The following is a 16,609-nucleotide window of genomic DNA, read 5'->3' on the forward strand; positions in this document are numbered from 1 at the left end:
TAGAATTTCTTTTGCAGCTTCTTAAACTGATTCATATTAAAATAAATAGTTAGTTACGGCAAGAGCAATGACGAATTCTTTTAAAATCTCTACAAATTTCATTCTTGATATTATTGTCTTTCCTAGTATCAAATTTCGAATTATGTTGGGGCTTGAAGACTCAAAATAAAACTGTCTAAAAGCCTCTTTTAAATCCCAACGTTCCGATCTTTATCAACATCCAGTTACCTCTGTGTTATGGATAGATTTGAAAAACCCAGGTGATAATGTTATTCTTGATATTATTGTCCTTTCTTTTATATTGTCCATTCGAAATTTTATACTAGGAAGGATGATAATATCAAGAATGACATATTGACCTGGGTTTTTTTAATTTATTAACAACACATATGGTACAGGAGTAATTTGAATGTTGAAGCCTTGATAAAGATCGAATAAAGGATCGAAACGTGGACATTTCAAAAAAACTCTTAGACAGTTTTATTTTGAATCCTCAACCCTCAACCTCATTCGAAATTTGTACTAAAAATTGTTATACGTTGTCCTAAAATAAGTAATTAGAACGAACATCCTCTAAAATCTTTATTGGACAGATATAAGTTTTCTAATTAGTTTTTAATAATGATATCTGAAATTAGACTCGAAACTTTGCGATATTTATATTTATCAGTAAGTAATACAATTATCAACCTATCATCTAGAAAATTATCGATCGACGATCTTAAGTGGTTCTCATTTATTTTAGAAATTTATGAAATTGAAAATCATCTTATTAATCATATGATGTATTCAAAATAAATCAAACATATATAAAGTCAATTTCTCGTATTAATATTAAGTTTTTCTGAGAAGCAAATAATTTTTTGAAAATGAAATTTTTAATACTTTTTATTAGTTTGACAGTAGTGAGCGCATCTGATTATGAACTATGGCAAGAATTTAAAGTGAGTAAATATTTTTTTAAATTATTCAACATGAAATTTAAGCGTATAACATACGTAAACAAAATAATTTTCTCTTAATAACTAGTATTTGTTCAAATTAATGATAGCAAATTTTCAAAATGTTATAACAAGCAATTATTTTCTTGGAATTACTCCTCGTTTCCTTTATATCCTTTTTATACTTTTATCATCCAAGCTCACTTCTCCATTTATCTCAAAGCCTAATTTTTTCCAAATCTGAGGTCTTTTATTTTTTCTATCCAGCTTTAGGATTTTTGTTTTTGTGAATTTTCTTGATTGGTTAATACGGATGAAATAAATAAAGATTGAACGTACAAAGAAGGTCCATGATAAATTATTCGTTTTAAAATATACTAGAGCTCCATGAATAACTAGAATAACGTACTTAATACACTGTTTACACCACCACTACACCAACACTCACAATTACACTGTCTGACACACGTTTCGATAACCAAGTTATCATCTTCATAAACTGAAGGTAAACGTTCCCCAGTGGTAGTGTAAATAGTGTATCACTATAACCAATTATTATTGGTTTACAAAAATACTTCAAAAAGAAATTATTGTTAAAAAATTTGATTATATATGTTTCTATTGGAGTATGGAATCTGTTTCACTAATTCACATCCACAAGAAAGATTTCTGAAGATGCACGCAATGATAATTTTTCGTCATATTTCAAACATTTTAAGTTCTAATTGAATGCGGAATGATAAATTTCACGAATTCAAAATAAAACACGAATTCCAGTGAATATTACCTAACAGAATGATTTGCTTTTACACGAAAGATTTATTTTTAAATGCCGATCGTGATCTGTAGATTTGAACTTGAACAGGAAATTCTTAATAATTATTACGTAATTTATTTTTACAATCAAATCAACCCTATACAGCTAACCCTGGTTCAACATACTGTAAGTTCTTAAACTGTGGGTACAGTTTAAGAACTACTAAAAGAAGCTTTGATAGAGGCAAACACATTAGGTGTTTGTGATACATATATGAATTGATGGTCGCAATATGTATCATGCCATAGAAGATACGTAGAAATCATCGCTTAGTTTTTCGTGAATTTGACATTTGATCGAACATATCCACACCTCCTTTTGCGGAGTTAAAAAATTCAATAATTCAATTCAATTGGTTTTCTGCTTGTCAAAACAATGTCCTTTTGTGGGGGCAACATGTCTTCATCCTCGCTAGACGGTACAAACTCACTTCCCGAGTTTTCCAATCGTTCGTGTTCCACTTTACGATCTCTTCGGATCCGCTCGAATCACTTCCTTAGTCGTCATCGACTATTAACTGATGGAATTCCTTGTCAGACCATGGTCTCAGTTTATTCCTCTCGTAATTAGTTTTCCAGTCTGACATGATGCGTATGTCGAAAATAACCTCTCCTAAACCCAAGCACTGTAATCGTCAACAGCCCAGAGGATTTACAAATCTTTCTATGGTTAATAATTCTAATAATTTTTTATGACATTGTGAGTATCTCGTATATGGTTCAGCAAGCCCGATATTTATTTTTACAGTAAGTTGAATAAAAAAAAACTAGTAAGAAATATATTTTAGGAAAATTTTACACAAATTCGTAAATTATATCTACAGAATCGAATTGCTTCTTTGTGACAAACTAAATTAAAAATATTTTTTGATTATTTGTTTCAAATTGAATGATTGAATATTTTGATAATCACTTTTTAAGTAGGTGATGTATATATTGACATCAGATTCAGTTCCTGACTCTAGTTAAGTTTCTTGGTTTCTTCAATTTTTTCTTTCTTACTATGAATTTCGAAAATATTTCTTTAGTCTAACGGATCTTTTCGATTGCTAATCACAGAAGAAGGATTTTTAATAATATTTTTTAAATACAAAAGCTTTATGTGAAACAAAATAAATTTATGTTATATTAATGTCATTTCTTATAATCGACGAGTCCTTTTTTCAAAAATGTATTGAATCCATTACTCATATTGTATATGCTTTATAAGTTTATAGATAATTGTTCAATATTTCGTTTATTACCCTTTTAAGGTAAAATTTTCAAAATCGCACTCATTAACTGAAGATAAAATACGTTTCGAAATTTTTCAAAATAACCTACGCAAAATCGAAGAGCATAATGCAATGTATGACAAAGGAGAAGTTTCATATTTTTTGAAAATCACTCAATTTGCCGACTGGACCTTGGAAGAATACCGATCGATGTTGGGGGCTCATCTGAACGGAAAACCAAAGGTTAAGCCTATAAAAACATTTAAACATGAAGCTAATTTCAACAGACCAGAATCAATTGACTGGAGAGAAAAAGGAGCAGTCTTGCCAGTTAAGAACCAAAGACATTGTGGATCATGTTGGGCTTTTAGTACTGTAAGTATATAGTTTTTGTTTTCAATTGATCATGATCTTAAAGACCAAGATGTGCTATCGTTATTTACCCATATTTTTGTTGTTTGAATGTTGATCTAGTAAAAATTGTTGACTCGTTAAATAGCAGATTGAAAGATGATGATTCTATCATGAAAAATATCTTGGAATGATCGGTTTTTTTATTTAATGAATAAAAATACTGTAGCAACTAAGAAAAACTCATATAATATGATAAATATAAAAGAGAATGAAGGGAATATCACCACAGATAATTGAATGATGAGGGAATATATCGAGCAGCGAAAATTGATGAAGAAACCATAGAAATATGCTCCAGAAAAGCTGGAGAACATGCCAGGAAATGACAGTTTAATTGCTGAAGTGATGAAATATATGTATAGAAGGAGAATTAATTAACAACACAATAATTAAATGTAATAATGCTTGTGAAAACTACCGAAGTATAATACTAACAACCACAAAATAATTATTATAATGAAGAGAAAAGATCAAGAAAATAGATCTGATGTATGGGACGGCGGAATTCCTTCATGTTAAATAGATTAATAGATTAAATGTGAGAAATTTACCACAAATCTAAGAGTTTAACAAGAATATGTACTTATTACTCAATAGTAATAGATGAAATAGTAAAAATAGCAAAAAGCCAGATGAAATTCAATATGAATCTTCTACCAGACATTTTTTCATACAAATCTTCTGCTAAAATTGTCTCTTCAACCTAAATTTGATGTATTACTAGGTATAGTCCTCTTCCTCCTTCTCTATTGGGAGTTCTTCGATATATTCTAAAGAATAATTATTGTCAGTGCTTCTCAAGACAGTATATGTACGTTGGAGCTACAACTGATTTAAATTAGCAGCTGTCTACTGCTCTTTCACTTTCACTGGCTCTGCTCTCGTTTCCAGCGAAGTAGGCAGATGGAATGTCGATGTGTTGATCAATAGCTCTAATGTTGAGGTAAATTTCAATGAAAACTCCCAAACCAAGTATTCTGAAACACATATATATGTTATATCTTCATAGCCAACAGAGTATATTATATAGTTCATAATATTTCCAGACGGGTGCTCTTGAGGGTCAGTTTGCCATTCTTCATAACGAACAAATTTCTTTGAGTGAGCAAGAATTAATCTCTTGTGTTGAAGAAAACAGAGGATGTGGCGGTGGTTGGGTTGACGTATCCCTAACGTACGTACAACAAAATGGTCTAAGTTCAGAAAAGCAGTATCCATACCTAGGTGGATTTGATTATTGCAAAAACAATACTGGCAATAAACCTATTAATTCTACTCAAGGATATGCCTTAGTTGACAATAACGAAGAAGCAATGGCTGATGCCGTTGGTAAGTGTGATATCTATTTGAATATATATATATATATATCAATTTTTTTCTCTTCATAATCAATGTTAATTCACGAATAATCGTTGCAATATTTTCATCAAATTAATTCTCATAGATTATATTTGAAAACTGTGAATATAAGAGCTTTTGGTAGTCTATTCAAAAAACAGCTTTAACCATATTTGGTTGACAATCATAAGTTACAGTTTGTGGGAGATGGAAGTATCAAATACCTATGTCAGGCTAGAGAAACTAAGCATTGCACAACCTGGAGTTAAAACAGATGCAGAACTAAAATATAAAGATAATTATTAATAATATAATATTGCCTTCGAAGCTTTAGAAGTAGCAAATTGTGTCAAATTCATAATCACGGAAAAGTTTTAATCTTACAATAAATATATAATAAATAATGATGGGTAATATCACAAAACTGAAACCCATTGAGTGAGAATACTCATCAAAGAAGAAAACAAAGTTTGCGATAACAAATGCCTAGAAATATAAAATACAACAAGACGTGGGAGGCAGACACATTATGTGGTACATTTCTGATAAAAATTATCCGAATTTGATGAGGTTGTTACAAATAATGGAGGTAGTTACGAATTTATAATAATTATTGATAATAACGAAGTTAAAGAAGCACTTATCAAGATAAACAATTTACTGGTTCGATCGATATGTCCACAAACTTATTTGAATTTCATAAAGATAAATAAAAAAGTGGTGGCACTCTCGGCGCGAGAGACTAAAGCGCATTTTTTTACCGTTAACAATCAGTAAATATTAACAAAAATCTTAATTCATAAAAGGAAGTTTCCATAAAAATACAACAAGAAAAATATCAATAATTTTGTCGTCAGTGATTCTTGACTATTCTTAAGCCGGGTTGTCACTGCGCGAAACTGTTTTCTGCTCTAAAAAAATGTTCAAATTCGGTGGTTGTTGAGAGATCTTGATTGAAATTGTTTTATTGATCTAGCAAGTTTGAATGAATCCGTATTTGTTGACGGATGTTCATTATTTCTATTCAGTGAGCTGGAAATTCTAGAACCGTTGGTGTTATTCATACTGAAAACTGTAATTTTACCTTCAGTCTCTGAAGACGATAACTTGATTATCGAAACGCACATCAGACAATGTAATTGTGAATATTGGAGTAGTTGTAGTGTGAGCAGTGTTTTCAGAATCTCTATTTGGTGAATGGAAAGGTCGATGAGTCCAAGTGCTGATTATGAAGATTATCTTATCAATTTTAGAATACATTATTATTATTTATTAATTAATTAAATGTAAAACACACGACCTGGCTACAGACGAACAGACAAAACGCTTTTTTTGTTAAAATTTCACTGAAAACTCTTTGAATGAAATATTAAAGTGAATTGACAACCAGATCATGCGTTAAAAACTAATTGCTCTGGATGCGAAGCTCATTTGATTGAAAGACTCAAAACATCAAAGCTCAGTTAGCGCTTTGATGCTTTGAGTCTCTGAGTCTTCACCTAACGATTCGATATACATGTGAGGGAACGAGGAAAAACAAATAGTGAAAGAGGCTACCATCTAACAGACGGAAAAAAGGGAAGACCACGAAGAACGTGGAATTGGAACATTAAGATATCTGACTAATTAATGCTGATGATCTATCAGTCCTGGCTCTTAAAACCAATCAAATTTCCTACATGTTTTGAATTGTGTAATTTATATCGTTAGCGGCAGTTGAATCCATATCTACGTTAGAGTTTGCAAGTGATAAAAAAAACTAGTACCTCGGTAAATACCAGAATTTTGAATGTGAATGAAATATATGACACGCCGATTGGATCTAACTAAATATCAATATCATTTAGTCCAGAAAATTAATATCAAAGAGTTGTAATATGTAAATTATATTGTTCCAGTAGTTATTTAACAGAAAAATATATTCCTTTATAATATATTCAAAATAATTATTGGTATCTAATGAAATTTTCTATTTTACAGCAAGTGTAGGTCCAATTTCAATTTATGTCAATGCCGATAATGATTGGATGTTATATGGAGGTGGTATTTTCGATCACGAAGATTGTGGCGATCGTTTTAACCATGCGGTTCTCATCACAGGCTACGATTCACAATCTTGGACCATCAAAAATTCTTGGGGCACAAGCTGGGGAGAAGAAGGCTACATCAGATTAATCAGAGGAAAAGGTCAATGTGGTGTTACAGTTTTTCCTATTTATCCTGTACTTTAATTAATAAATAAAGTGGTTTGTAATGAATTAACTAATTATATTTCTTATTAAACCTTGTTTACAAAAGGATGAGTTTTGATGAACGAAAAATTAGGAGAAATATGACTGTAATACATGATTGATTCGCTAGAGTATTAATCGTATTTTATGTTAATTCTAGGCAAAAAGATCTGCCATATCTCATCATATGTTCAATCGCAAATACAAACACGATGACGAAGTTTGGAAAGGTCAATAAAAACATGGCAATGGCAAATTAACAAAAAAACCGTTTATAATATAATGAAAAAACATTTATTTTGGAAAATTTATTCTGTATAGTGAATCTGAGACACAGATAAACAATTGTACCCTTGAAATTAATTGGAAAGAGAAATGACTTAAAACCCAATTAATTCCAAATTTACCTACCATCTTCTAATTCCAGTAAAATAACAAATACAAAGTGACCAGAGAAAGTGGATTAGATTAGATTTTATGGAAACATTATGAATATAATTCCTGTTAATGAATGAATTGGTTGTTCAAAATGAATTAGACACAAGTCGTCTTAATTGTACCAATGAAACGGATTTGTAACTTTCGCTCTTCGAATAACAAAATAAAATTTGAAGAACTTGCAGATAATTGGTGAGTTGTTGTTGAAAGAGATATCATCTTCCGAGTACCTATTATTATTTTTGTTTATGTGATAAAAATTATAAAAAGGAACCTAATCTTAAACTAAACAAAATGATTCTCAGAAATTCCTGTCGACACTTTTAAGAAGACGTTTTTTACGTGTTTTTACGTATAAGTAAAGACAGTTGGATCGATTACTAATAAATATTTATTGAAACTTTAGTAATCATTTTATTAACCATTAACTCTGTAGTTTACTGTCTAGATAGGTATGAAATTCATCTTATAAGAATGAAATTTACGTTTCGAAAGATTATGTTAGCGACCAAACCCGATTTCCGTACAAACTAGTTTTGCTTAGGCTGAACTAGCTCTAAAGTGCAAACTAAATAGATAAATTGAATAAAATACTACGTAATTGTGAAAATAATTATTTTTATTAAAATAATAATGATTCGTCGTTAAAAACTATGTATAATTGGTAATATAAACAATCATATTATAACAAATAACCAGAGATTTTTTAATAAAAGCAATAATCATATCTCAATTTTTAAAATTGTTATTTATTTTGACATGGCGTGCTTTAGTGACACTTAGAAATGCAAATAACAAATTATAATAAGAAGACTTCTACTTTCAATTTGTAGAATTTCTGTCAGAAACTTTTACCTCCATTGTTTTGGATCTGTTTGTCGAATCAACGTAGGTCCATCCATTTTGAAAAAAAAAGAGAACTTTTTAAGCTGCAGTAATTAACTAAATACATACACAAGGCAAGCAAACGTGTTTACTCAAATACTTTCCACTAAATTGGTTTGGACTAGACCGCACCGGTTTATTCTAGAGAGTGCGTATTTATTTCTAAATCAACTGATCTAAACTGGATTATCCTTTCGCCTCAGGACAAACTAGTTTGAACCAGGCTAAACTAGTTAATCCTATCGAGTGTAGAAAGAACAAGTTTAGCTTAGGTAACACTAGTTTGTCCTGAAATCGGGTTTGGCCGGTAACAACTAGATTCTTGGGTTAAATTTCTTGTATTTATTGTAGGATCTAAATTCTGCTGCTTTACTATATATATTGAAGCTTTCTTATAGTTTACTAAGCACACTGTTACACCACCACTCACAATGAATATCACCAATGGTTCCAGATATTCCAACTTGTTGAAAAAAGTCTTACCTTGAAACAATCTTTGCTTTGAATTGGTTCCAGATCTTTCAATAATTTACCTTGTGCCTTTTCCATAAAAAAATTAGATTAATATCAACCTTTAGTGTAAGAAGATTATGAAAATATATTTTTTGACTATTAACCCTGTTAGCAAACTAGATCAGTATTATCATTTTCTTACCTGGAATGTGACAGAGAAATTATACATTAACAAAACATTGAAGTTGCGTAATATTTAAACAATTGGGGGGTAATATATCCCCCTTAGATCAAATACGTACGTATGTGTAGAATTTTCTCAAAATTGGTATGTCAAATACTTCCACATGAAAACTACACATATACTTTTTCTATGATTGTTCTTATTTATTTTTTCCTCATAATTTCTAATAAAATTATATCAAACATTCAGTTCATTATCTAATGAAATGATTATAATTGATTATTATGAAAAAAATTTATTTCATCTTAAACTTTCTGCTCAACTGAGCACTCACAACTATAATTTTCGTAAATGATTACATAATTCTTGTTTATTAACCTTGTATAATTGTATAATTATCAATAACAAACACTTCGGTTTTCTTGTTCAAAGTTCAAGGTTATAGAAAATTCTGAGAAAAGTAAATTTCCAGGTTCAGGTTCGAAGATGCTGAATCCGATTTTTAGAAAGATTCACTCATTATTTCAACTTCATTATCTCATTTTTCTTCATTTCTTTCAACAATCCCATTTTTCTTAATTTTTTTGGTTCTTCAAGCTCTTGATTCGCTGATCTTGAGCCGCAGAAGAGAATGGAGAGACCATGTTGACAGAATGCCAAATGAACGGTTAGCAAAAATTGCAAAGGAAAAGAAATCAAACACAACTCCTGGACGACCACCTATAAGGTGGTATGAAAGCTGGTCCTCAGCATCCCAACTACTCCTGGCAAACCCTTGATGAAAATACAGGACCTAGTCCTAACTTAAGAAGAAGAAGAAGAAGCTCTTGATAATATTGCTGATATTTTTCACAATTATCGTCTTCTATTGTACCATATCCAGTATCAATTGATTGTATGCTTTATATTTCATAAAGACGTACGTAGTCCTAATAATCCAGAGCAAATTTTGAAATTCTACGCACGATATTATCCATAAGAAATGATGCAAAACTGTGGAACTGAACTAGAATGAAACCACATTAGTTTTATTCACCTGGCAAAATAATCCGAGGAAGAAATCAATTAATCCAAAAAAGGAAATCAAAGTTTTAGAAATTACAAATCAATAATATCTCTATATCTCCAAAAAAAACACAATAATCATAACGGTGTACAAAAGAAATCCAGATAAAAGATGTGGATATAGCTTTAACAATGGTTCCAGGTCAAAATTGTAAGGGCCAATGGGTAAATCTTGTGGCAGATTAAATTAGAGGTACTATCAACAAAATGAGCAAGCTACAGTGAATAGAGTGTATCTGAATCAAAATTCTATGAAGACCTGTATAACTATAGCAAAGTGAGTCATCCTAGATCTAAATCTAGTACCAAAGACTCTAGCATCAGGAAAATGGAAAAAGGATTGTGAAAAGAAAGAACTATAAAGGATAATGAAATGAATTCTTTCCTTAAATTCACTTACAGTAAAACCGATACAAGGGGGCAATTTAATTTTTAAAGGGGTCAAATTGAAAATTGAGTCGACACGAGTTTAACCTCCGGGTCATTTAGATGCAATGCTAGATTTCGATGCCAAATTTAATTATTAGATATAATCTGGCTGGACCAGTCCAAAATATCAACTATGTGTTTGGGAATCGTCAAGTAAACTTCCCTGTGACATACCACAAGCCCCGTGGTGAACCCGAACCTTTATTATATATCATGTCACAGCTCACAGTTGGTTTTAATTTGAAATAGGTAAAGCTTAAGAATTTTAGAAAGGCATGGGACATGGCATAAAAAAGTTTTGGAAACTGGTATACATCCTGGTATACCCATTGGTATATTTTCTTGAGGATTGCTATTTTCCATTCGTGAATTGTATGATTCAATCAGTGATACTTTTGGATCCGAAAATCCATAAAACCTTCTTAACCTTTAATGCTTCTAATAACAATATTATCGCTGAAAAACAATAATGAAATTTCCTCAGATAATGAACAGTTTGTTCTTCCAATTGTATAAATTGGAGATGACAGTAAATCAATTGGAAATATACATTTCCGTAATTCTGATTGTTAGTACAATTTAAATCAATTGAGGTGCGATTCCGGTCCTGTTTACATCCGGGAATCACTAGAAGCAATTAAAAAAATAGGTATATATAGAGAAACTAAGCAATGTATTGATAATAAAATTGTATACACATTTTCAAGTTAAAAGTTCGTATATCAACCCTTAAAAGAAAATTATGAATTACTTAACAGTGGTCCTAATTGTTGCAATTGTTTGTTTTGCAAATGTAAGTACAAAATCACACTATTACAAATTTAACCCCTTGTAACCCTCAACTGACTTATTTTTGAATAGAATAAAACACATTTCTAGGGAAATTGATATAATCGATATTCGAGCTAATATATTTTTTTGCCATATGGTGTGGAAATCCTTGAAGAAATTATTTTTTACATATGATTTTTAGAGCCTTTTGTACACATAACAAATTTGCTCCTAATCCTTTTTTCTGACCAGTTTCTCACTTAATCTTGACTTACTCCAGTAGGAGAAACTGAATGTCACTTGCAATAGAATTACGGCTCTTGATTGGCTTGTTCTGTCCACATTTGCACAAAGTTTCAGCCATCTTTTCATGGTTTCGTGATGTACTTTTTATTTACCGTTATAAAAGCCACGCTTTCGGAATTTTCAGATCTAATAGATGGCAGAATACACTTACTTGTCATATTTTACTTCGCACTAAGATTTTATAGTATCCAATGATACTGTTAACTGAATCACCACCACACATTATTAATTATATTCACTAATTATCTTGGGCAGATCAATGTTGAAATTTCTCTTATTTTTTTTTTGTTACAACGTCGAATCTGGTCCATGGACATTCCACCTACGGAATTCGACATCATTGTAATAATTTTATTGTCTTCCCAAGTGATATTTGAACTTTTAATATCATCAACAATGTTCCAAAGTCGGAAACTATCACCTCATTATCATCACAATCCATTCCCTCTTTACTATCCTCACCAATACGATGAAATAATTCCATTCTCACATCCTAGAAAACGTGATTTTGTATTATAAGCTATACAATGAATTTTTTTTAATTTCTTTTTTCTTAGATCTTTTGATACGTTTATGCTTCCTAATGTTATTGATTTTAGTTCTCTTCTGTTTTCGCTTATCAATTAAGCTGGAATTTCTAGATCCGTTGGCGATATTCAGACTGAACACACTGTTTAAATCACCACTACACCAACACTCACGATTACACTGTCTGACGCGCGTTTTGATAACCAAGTTACCGTCTTCAGAGACTGAAAGTAAACTAAAATGTAATGACCTGTTTTATACTAAATTTTACCACAAACTTTCTCCCGCGAAAGGAAAAACACCGTACGTTCAGGTACATCCTGACTGATTATTTTAATTGTATACAGCATAAGATGGACAGTCTCCATTTCCTGGTACAATGCTTATTCCACTTTCCACTTACCATCGAGAGATACAATTAGGAATGTAGCTGTACTCAACGGTTATCATAAAAGGTCGTCATAGATCTATGTGAAACCACTTTTTTCCAAACCCAAAGTGAAAAACAAGAAAAATTTGCTTTATACAAAAGGATTGGAAGCAATATTTAGCAGAGTGGGTTTACAAATTGGTTTATAAATCAAACAAAACATTAAAAAAATTGTTGGGCAATCCCAAGGATAAAATAACAAATTTGGAAAAGAGTGGTATATATGAAATAAGCTGTGGGGATTGTGACGGAAAGTATATTGAACAGACTAAGAGATCCGTTATTGTCCAGTTTAAAGAGCATAGCAGTCACAATCATGACATAAATATTAATAATGTTCAATTGTTAAAAAATGTATCCAATAATAAATTGTTGGATGCATTTGAAAGCATTGAAATTGCTAGATGTAAGAGTAGCTAAACAGGGACAAAGGGCCAATTCCCTACAGCCCACTCTATAGTTTAGTAGTCAAGGAATGAATTTGAAGATTCCCGCCAAGGAGTTCTTTCGCAGGAGAAGGTTTATTAATGGAAAAATTTTGTATAAAACAGGTAAGTCAAGGAATTAGATTTTAGTTTACCTTCAGTCTCTGAAGATGATAACTTTGTAATCGAAACGCGCGTCACACAGTGTAATTGTGAGTGTTGGTGTAGTGGGGGTGTAAACAGTTTATTCAGTATTCGTTATAAATGCTACATAAATGTCATAAACAAATATCATAAATCTTTCTAGAATACAAATACAAAACTTACTATCAAATATCTAATTTTAGCCACTAATTATTTAACCGAAAACTAATTCCAAAACTATAGTTTTATAAATTTCAAACTATAAAACTTTTTTGTAACTTATAACAAAAAACGAACTATATTTGTTCTATGATATACTAGAAATGCTAGCTATGTGTTAAGTCGTTTATTAATGGCACAGTGAGTTAAAGCGAAAACAATGGATTCTTTTTTAGTTTGTTATAGAAATTTCACAAGGGTGAACAATGAGTTAAATTTCTCCATTTTTGTTCGCAAACATTCTTGTGAATTTTTATTTGTTATACTGTTTACCAATAAAATTTTAGACAATGCATTGTGAAGTAAGATGACACAAAAATCTATTTTTTTATGAGAAAGGTTTGTGAAAAAGTTGCCTCAATGGAAATGCCGTATCTACATTATACTGTTTCTGGTTTAAACCCCAGTTTCCAAAATACCATGATGCTAAGTGCTCAACTAATGGTTTCATACCAACCACTATTTTTTGTTAACTAAACAAAGTCACTTCATGAATCCCTGGAAATGGTTCTATTTAACCATAAAATTGAGTTGTTGCAGAAACATTCCATCCTGAAGATTTTCGAAATGGTACAATCTGCCTTAGTGAAAATTTAATGCACTCACAATTGAGAAAATCAGTGAATAATGAACTAGAATGAGGCTTAAAGCTGTTCACGTATAGTGAGAATTTTTTAGGTCTTAACAATAAAAGAAACTCTGTACTCTATTCCACTAAGATTAAGTTGTTAAAAATATATAGTTTCATCTAACTAAAATCTGTTTGCTTTTGTTGTTAGGAAACAAATTCTATGCTCAAATCCTTTAATATGAAGATATTATAATTTAGATTTTTTGTTCCATTTTCAGGCAGAATTAACAGCGGAACAACATGAGCGACTCAAAGAGTACAACAGAGAATGCTCTGCTAAGTCCGGTGTTGGTCACGATGTTATTGCGCAAATAAAGGAAGGACAATTTCCGGACGATGAAAAGTTCGAAAATCACATTATATGCCTTGCCAAAAAAATCGGTTTCATAAATGACAGTGAAGAACTACAAACTCAAGTTATTCGTGAAAAAATGAAATCAGTTTTTGATGATCATGAAGTCACCGAAATAATTAAAACTTGTACAGAAGACATGGAGACAGATGATGGAACGACTTTCGAAAAAATTAAATGTTTCCTTAAGAAAGCACCAAAAGATTTCCTCGCTCCTTAAAAATTTGAATGATTATGTTTCCTACCATTTTGTTTCGTATATTTTATATTAATAAATATTAGATTAATAGTATCTTATCTTATCACTAACATCTTCAACCATAATCAACGTCATATGATATTATATTCTTGCTTTAATACTAATACTTCAGCTCTCGAATCGATTATTGTCAACCCCCAACTTCTTTTTCAATAAGTTTCTCGTCGATCTACAATCGGAGCTGATTCAAGTACTTTGAAGATTGATTTTGATAAAAAGATAACATATTTTTCCGTCAGCAAGAGTTGAATTAATAATTATGAAATATTTCTGATATTAAAAAACCAATTCTGAACTATTGGTATAAAATAACAGATACCAAAGTATGTATTAAAAATATTGCACTCATAAGTTGCTTCGTCTTTCTTCTTATTAATAATTTTCGAATCCCACATTTCTTATATACGAGGCTTGTTCTTAAATTAAAAGACCTCAAGCTAAAGATGTCGTACATCTACACGACTGAACGAAGAGTTGATCATCACTATGTTCGGAGACAATGAACCATCATTTACGACAATTAAATTTTGAGAATTCGAATTCAAACATTAAAGTTTGATTGATGATCAAAAACTATCACAACCAGCGATCTCATCGAACAAACAGTCAGATTAAGATTAGAGAGATAGAAGAAGCTATCAGCATATATATAGATCGAATTTATTATATAATAACTCGTAAAATTATACATGCGAAGTTATTTACGAGTTAGGTGCGGTATTTGCTCAGTTTAGAGAAAAAGCGCATTCGAATGAACATTTTTTAGGACTTATTAACGCAGTTTTAGCAAAATGAGTGTGATTTTCTCGCTTCCTTACATAAGATGGAACCTGCATTAAACATTACATTTCTATTATGAAAAAACATGATTACAAAGGGCGAATCTACTTAGAAAACGGCAAAGACGCTTTCTTAGGATTGTGTTCATCGACTGTCACGTATCATTGCTAGATAAGGTAAAAAGAAAAATTGTGAAAAATCGGCACAATCAATAGAAAAGAAAGTTTCAATAACTCACCATTTCACAATTCCTTGATCCGTTTCACCAGGTCTTAACCTCATAGTAAGTTATAAAAACTTTTCGACAGCTTCCGTATATACTTTTTAAAATAATTCACACTGTACATGACAATTTTATCTTGTACACTTGCGTCTTGATCTTAGTATGTGAAAGAATATTTGCATTACAATCATCAGAATATTGGATTTTGTTCATGATTTTTTACGAATTTCAAAATCCTTTCTTGATTTGCTCTCTTTAATAATTGCCAACGAGTATTTGTTGATCCAGATTCTCATTCTGATTATCTGTTTCTCCAGCTACTATTTTTCTCAATCTATCTTTAGCAAGTTTTGGTATAGTTATTTGCTAGAATTAATATTCATTAGTTAACTTGCGGATTTTGAAGACGGTAACTTAATTATCGAAACGCACATCAGGTAGTGTAATTGTGATTGTTGGTGTAGTAATCGATTTAATATACAATCGTGAGAAAATAATCAACGCTCGCGGTCAAAGGTCTCTAAAAAAAATCTACAGCTGTCGTTCTTTTTGATTTTAACATCTCAAAGCCATTAGTTTTAGTTTTATAATGAGTGGTCTGTGTTGTTATCGAGTTATTTTTTTGGTGACGACAAAATATCAAACTGAAAAGGTTATAATTAACAGTAAAGAAAATAAAACCCCTAATTCATAGCCCATACTTTTCTCTTGAGGTTCTTGATTCAAGAACAGGCAACGCGCTGGCCAATCCATAGCGGCAATTTCGACATCCTGAAAATACTGCCGCACGGAAACTACAGTGTGTGGTCTGGCATTATCCTGCATTTGGATGTAATTTTAGCCGATGAAATTAGCGCTACACCAACTCAATTTTGGTTCCGTTGAAATTCCCCTCAAACCATCTTGAATTTCTCTCGAAAAGCCATGTTTTCAGCACTACGTGAATCTTTCACCAGGTCTTTTGTACTCTCGTCCTCTTCTATCGCTACCAATTAACGTGTTCTCTGGCAAATCGTAGACTGGGTGGACTGGGATTAAGTTGAAGCAAGTATGTGGCATTTTTGGCTCAATGTTAGCTGGCTTAAGTCTTCTTCTGACTGTCTAGCGACTCATAGCCACTCCTCGCGTTTTTT

General features: G+C 31.3%; 2 protein-coding genes across 2 annotated transcripts; both read left to right on the forward strand.

Moving 5' to 3' along the window:
* Nucleotides 1-758: 758 nt before the first annotated feature.
* LOC130900340 (cathepsin L-like proteinase) lies at nt 759-6,989 on the forward strand. Its single transcript, XM_057810882.1, has 4 exons — nt 759-944; nt 3,011-3,346; nt 4,432-4,714; nt 6,704-6,989. The coding sequence occupies exons 1-4, from the start codon at nt 870-872 to the stop codon at nt 6,952-6,954; spliced, it is 945 nt and encodes a 314-aa protein (XP_057666865.1). The 5' UTR covers nt 759-869; the 3' UTR covers nt 6,955-6,989.
* A 4,094-nt stretch (nt 6,990-11,083) lies between these two features.
* On the forward strand, nt 11,084-14,506 carry LOC130900343 (uncharacterized). The gene is made up of 2 exons (XM_057810885.1): nt 11,084-11,201; nt 14,081-14,506. Exons 1-2 carry the CDS (start codon nt 11,151-11,153, stop codon nt 14,432-14,434), a joined length of 405 nt encoding a protein of 134 aa, XP_057666868.1. The 5' UTR covers nt 11,084-11,150; the 3' UTR covers nt 14,435-14,506.
* Nucleotides 14,507-16,609: the final 2,103 nt, after the last annotated feature.

This window comes from Diorhabda carinulata, chromosome 12, assembly GCF_026250575.1.
Source record: "Diorhabda carinulata isolate Delta chromosome 12, icDioCari1.1, whole genome shotgun sequence".
NCBI classification, from domain to species: Eukaryota; Metazoa; Arthropoda; class Insecta; order Coleoptera; family Chrysomelidae; genus Diorhabda; species Diorhabda carinulata.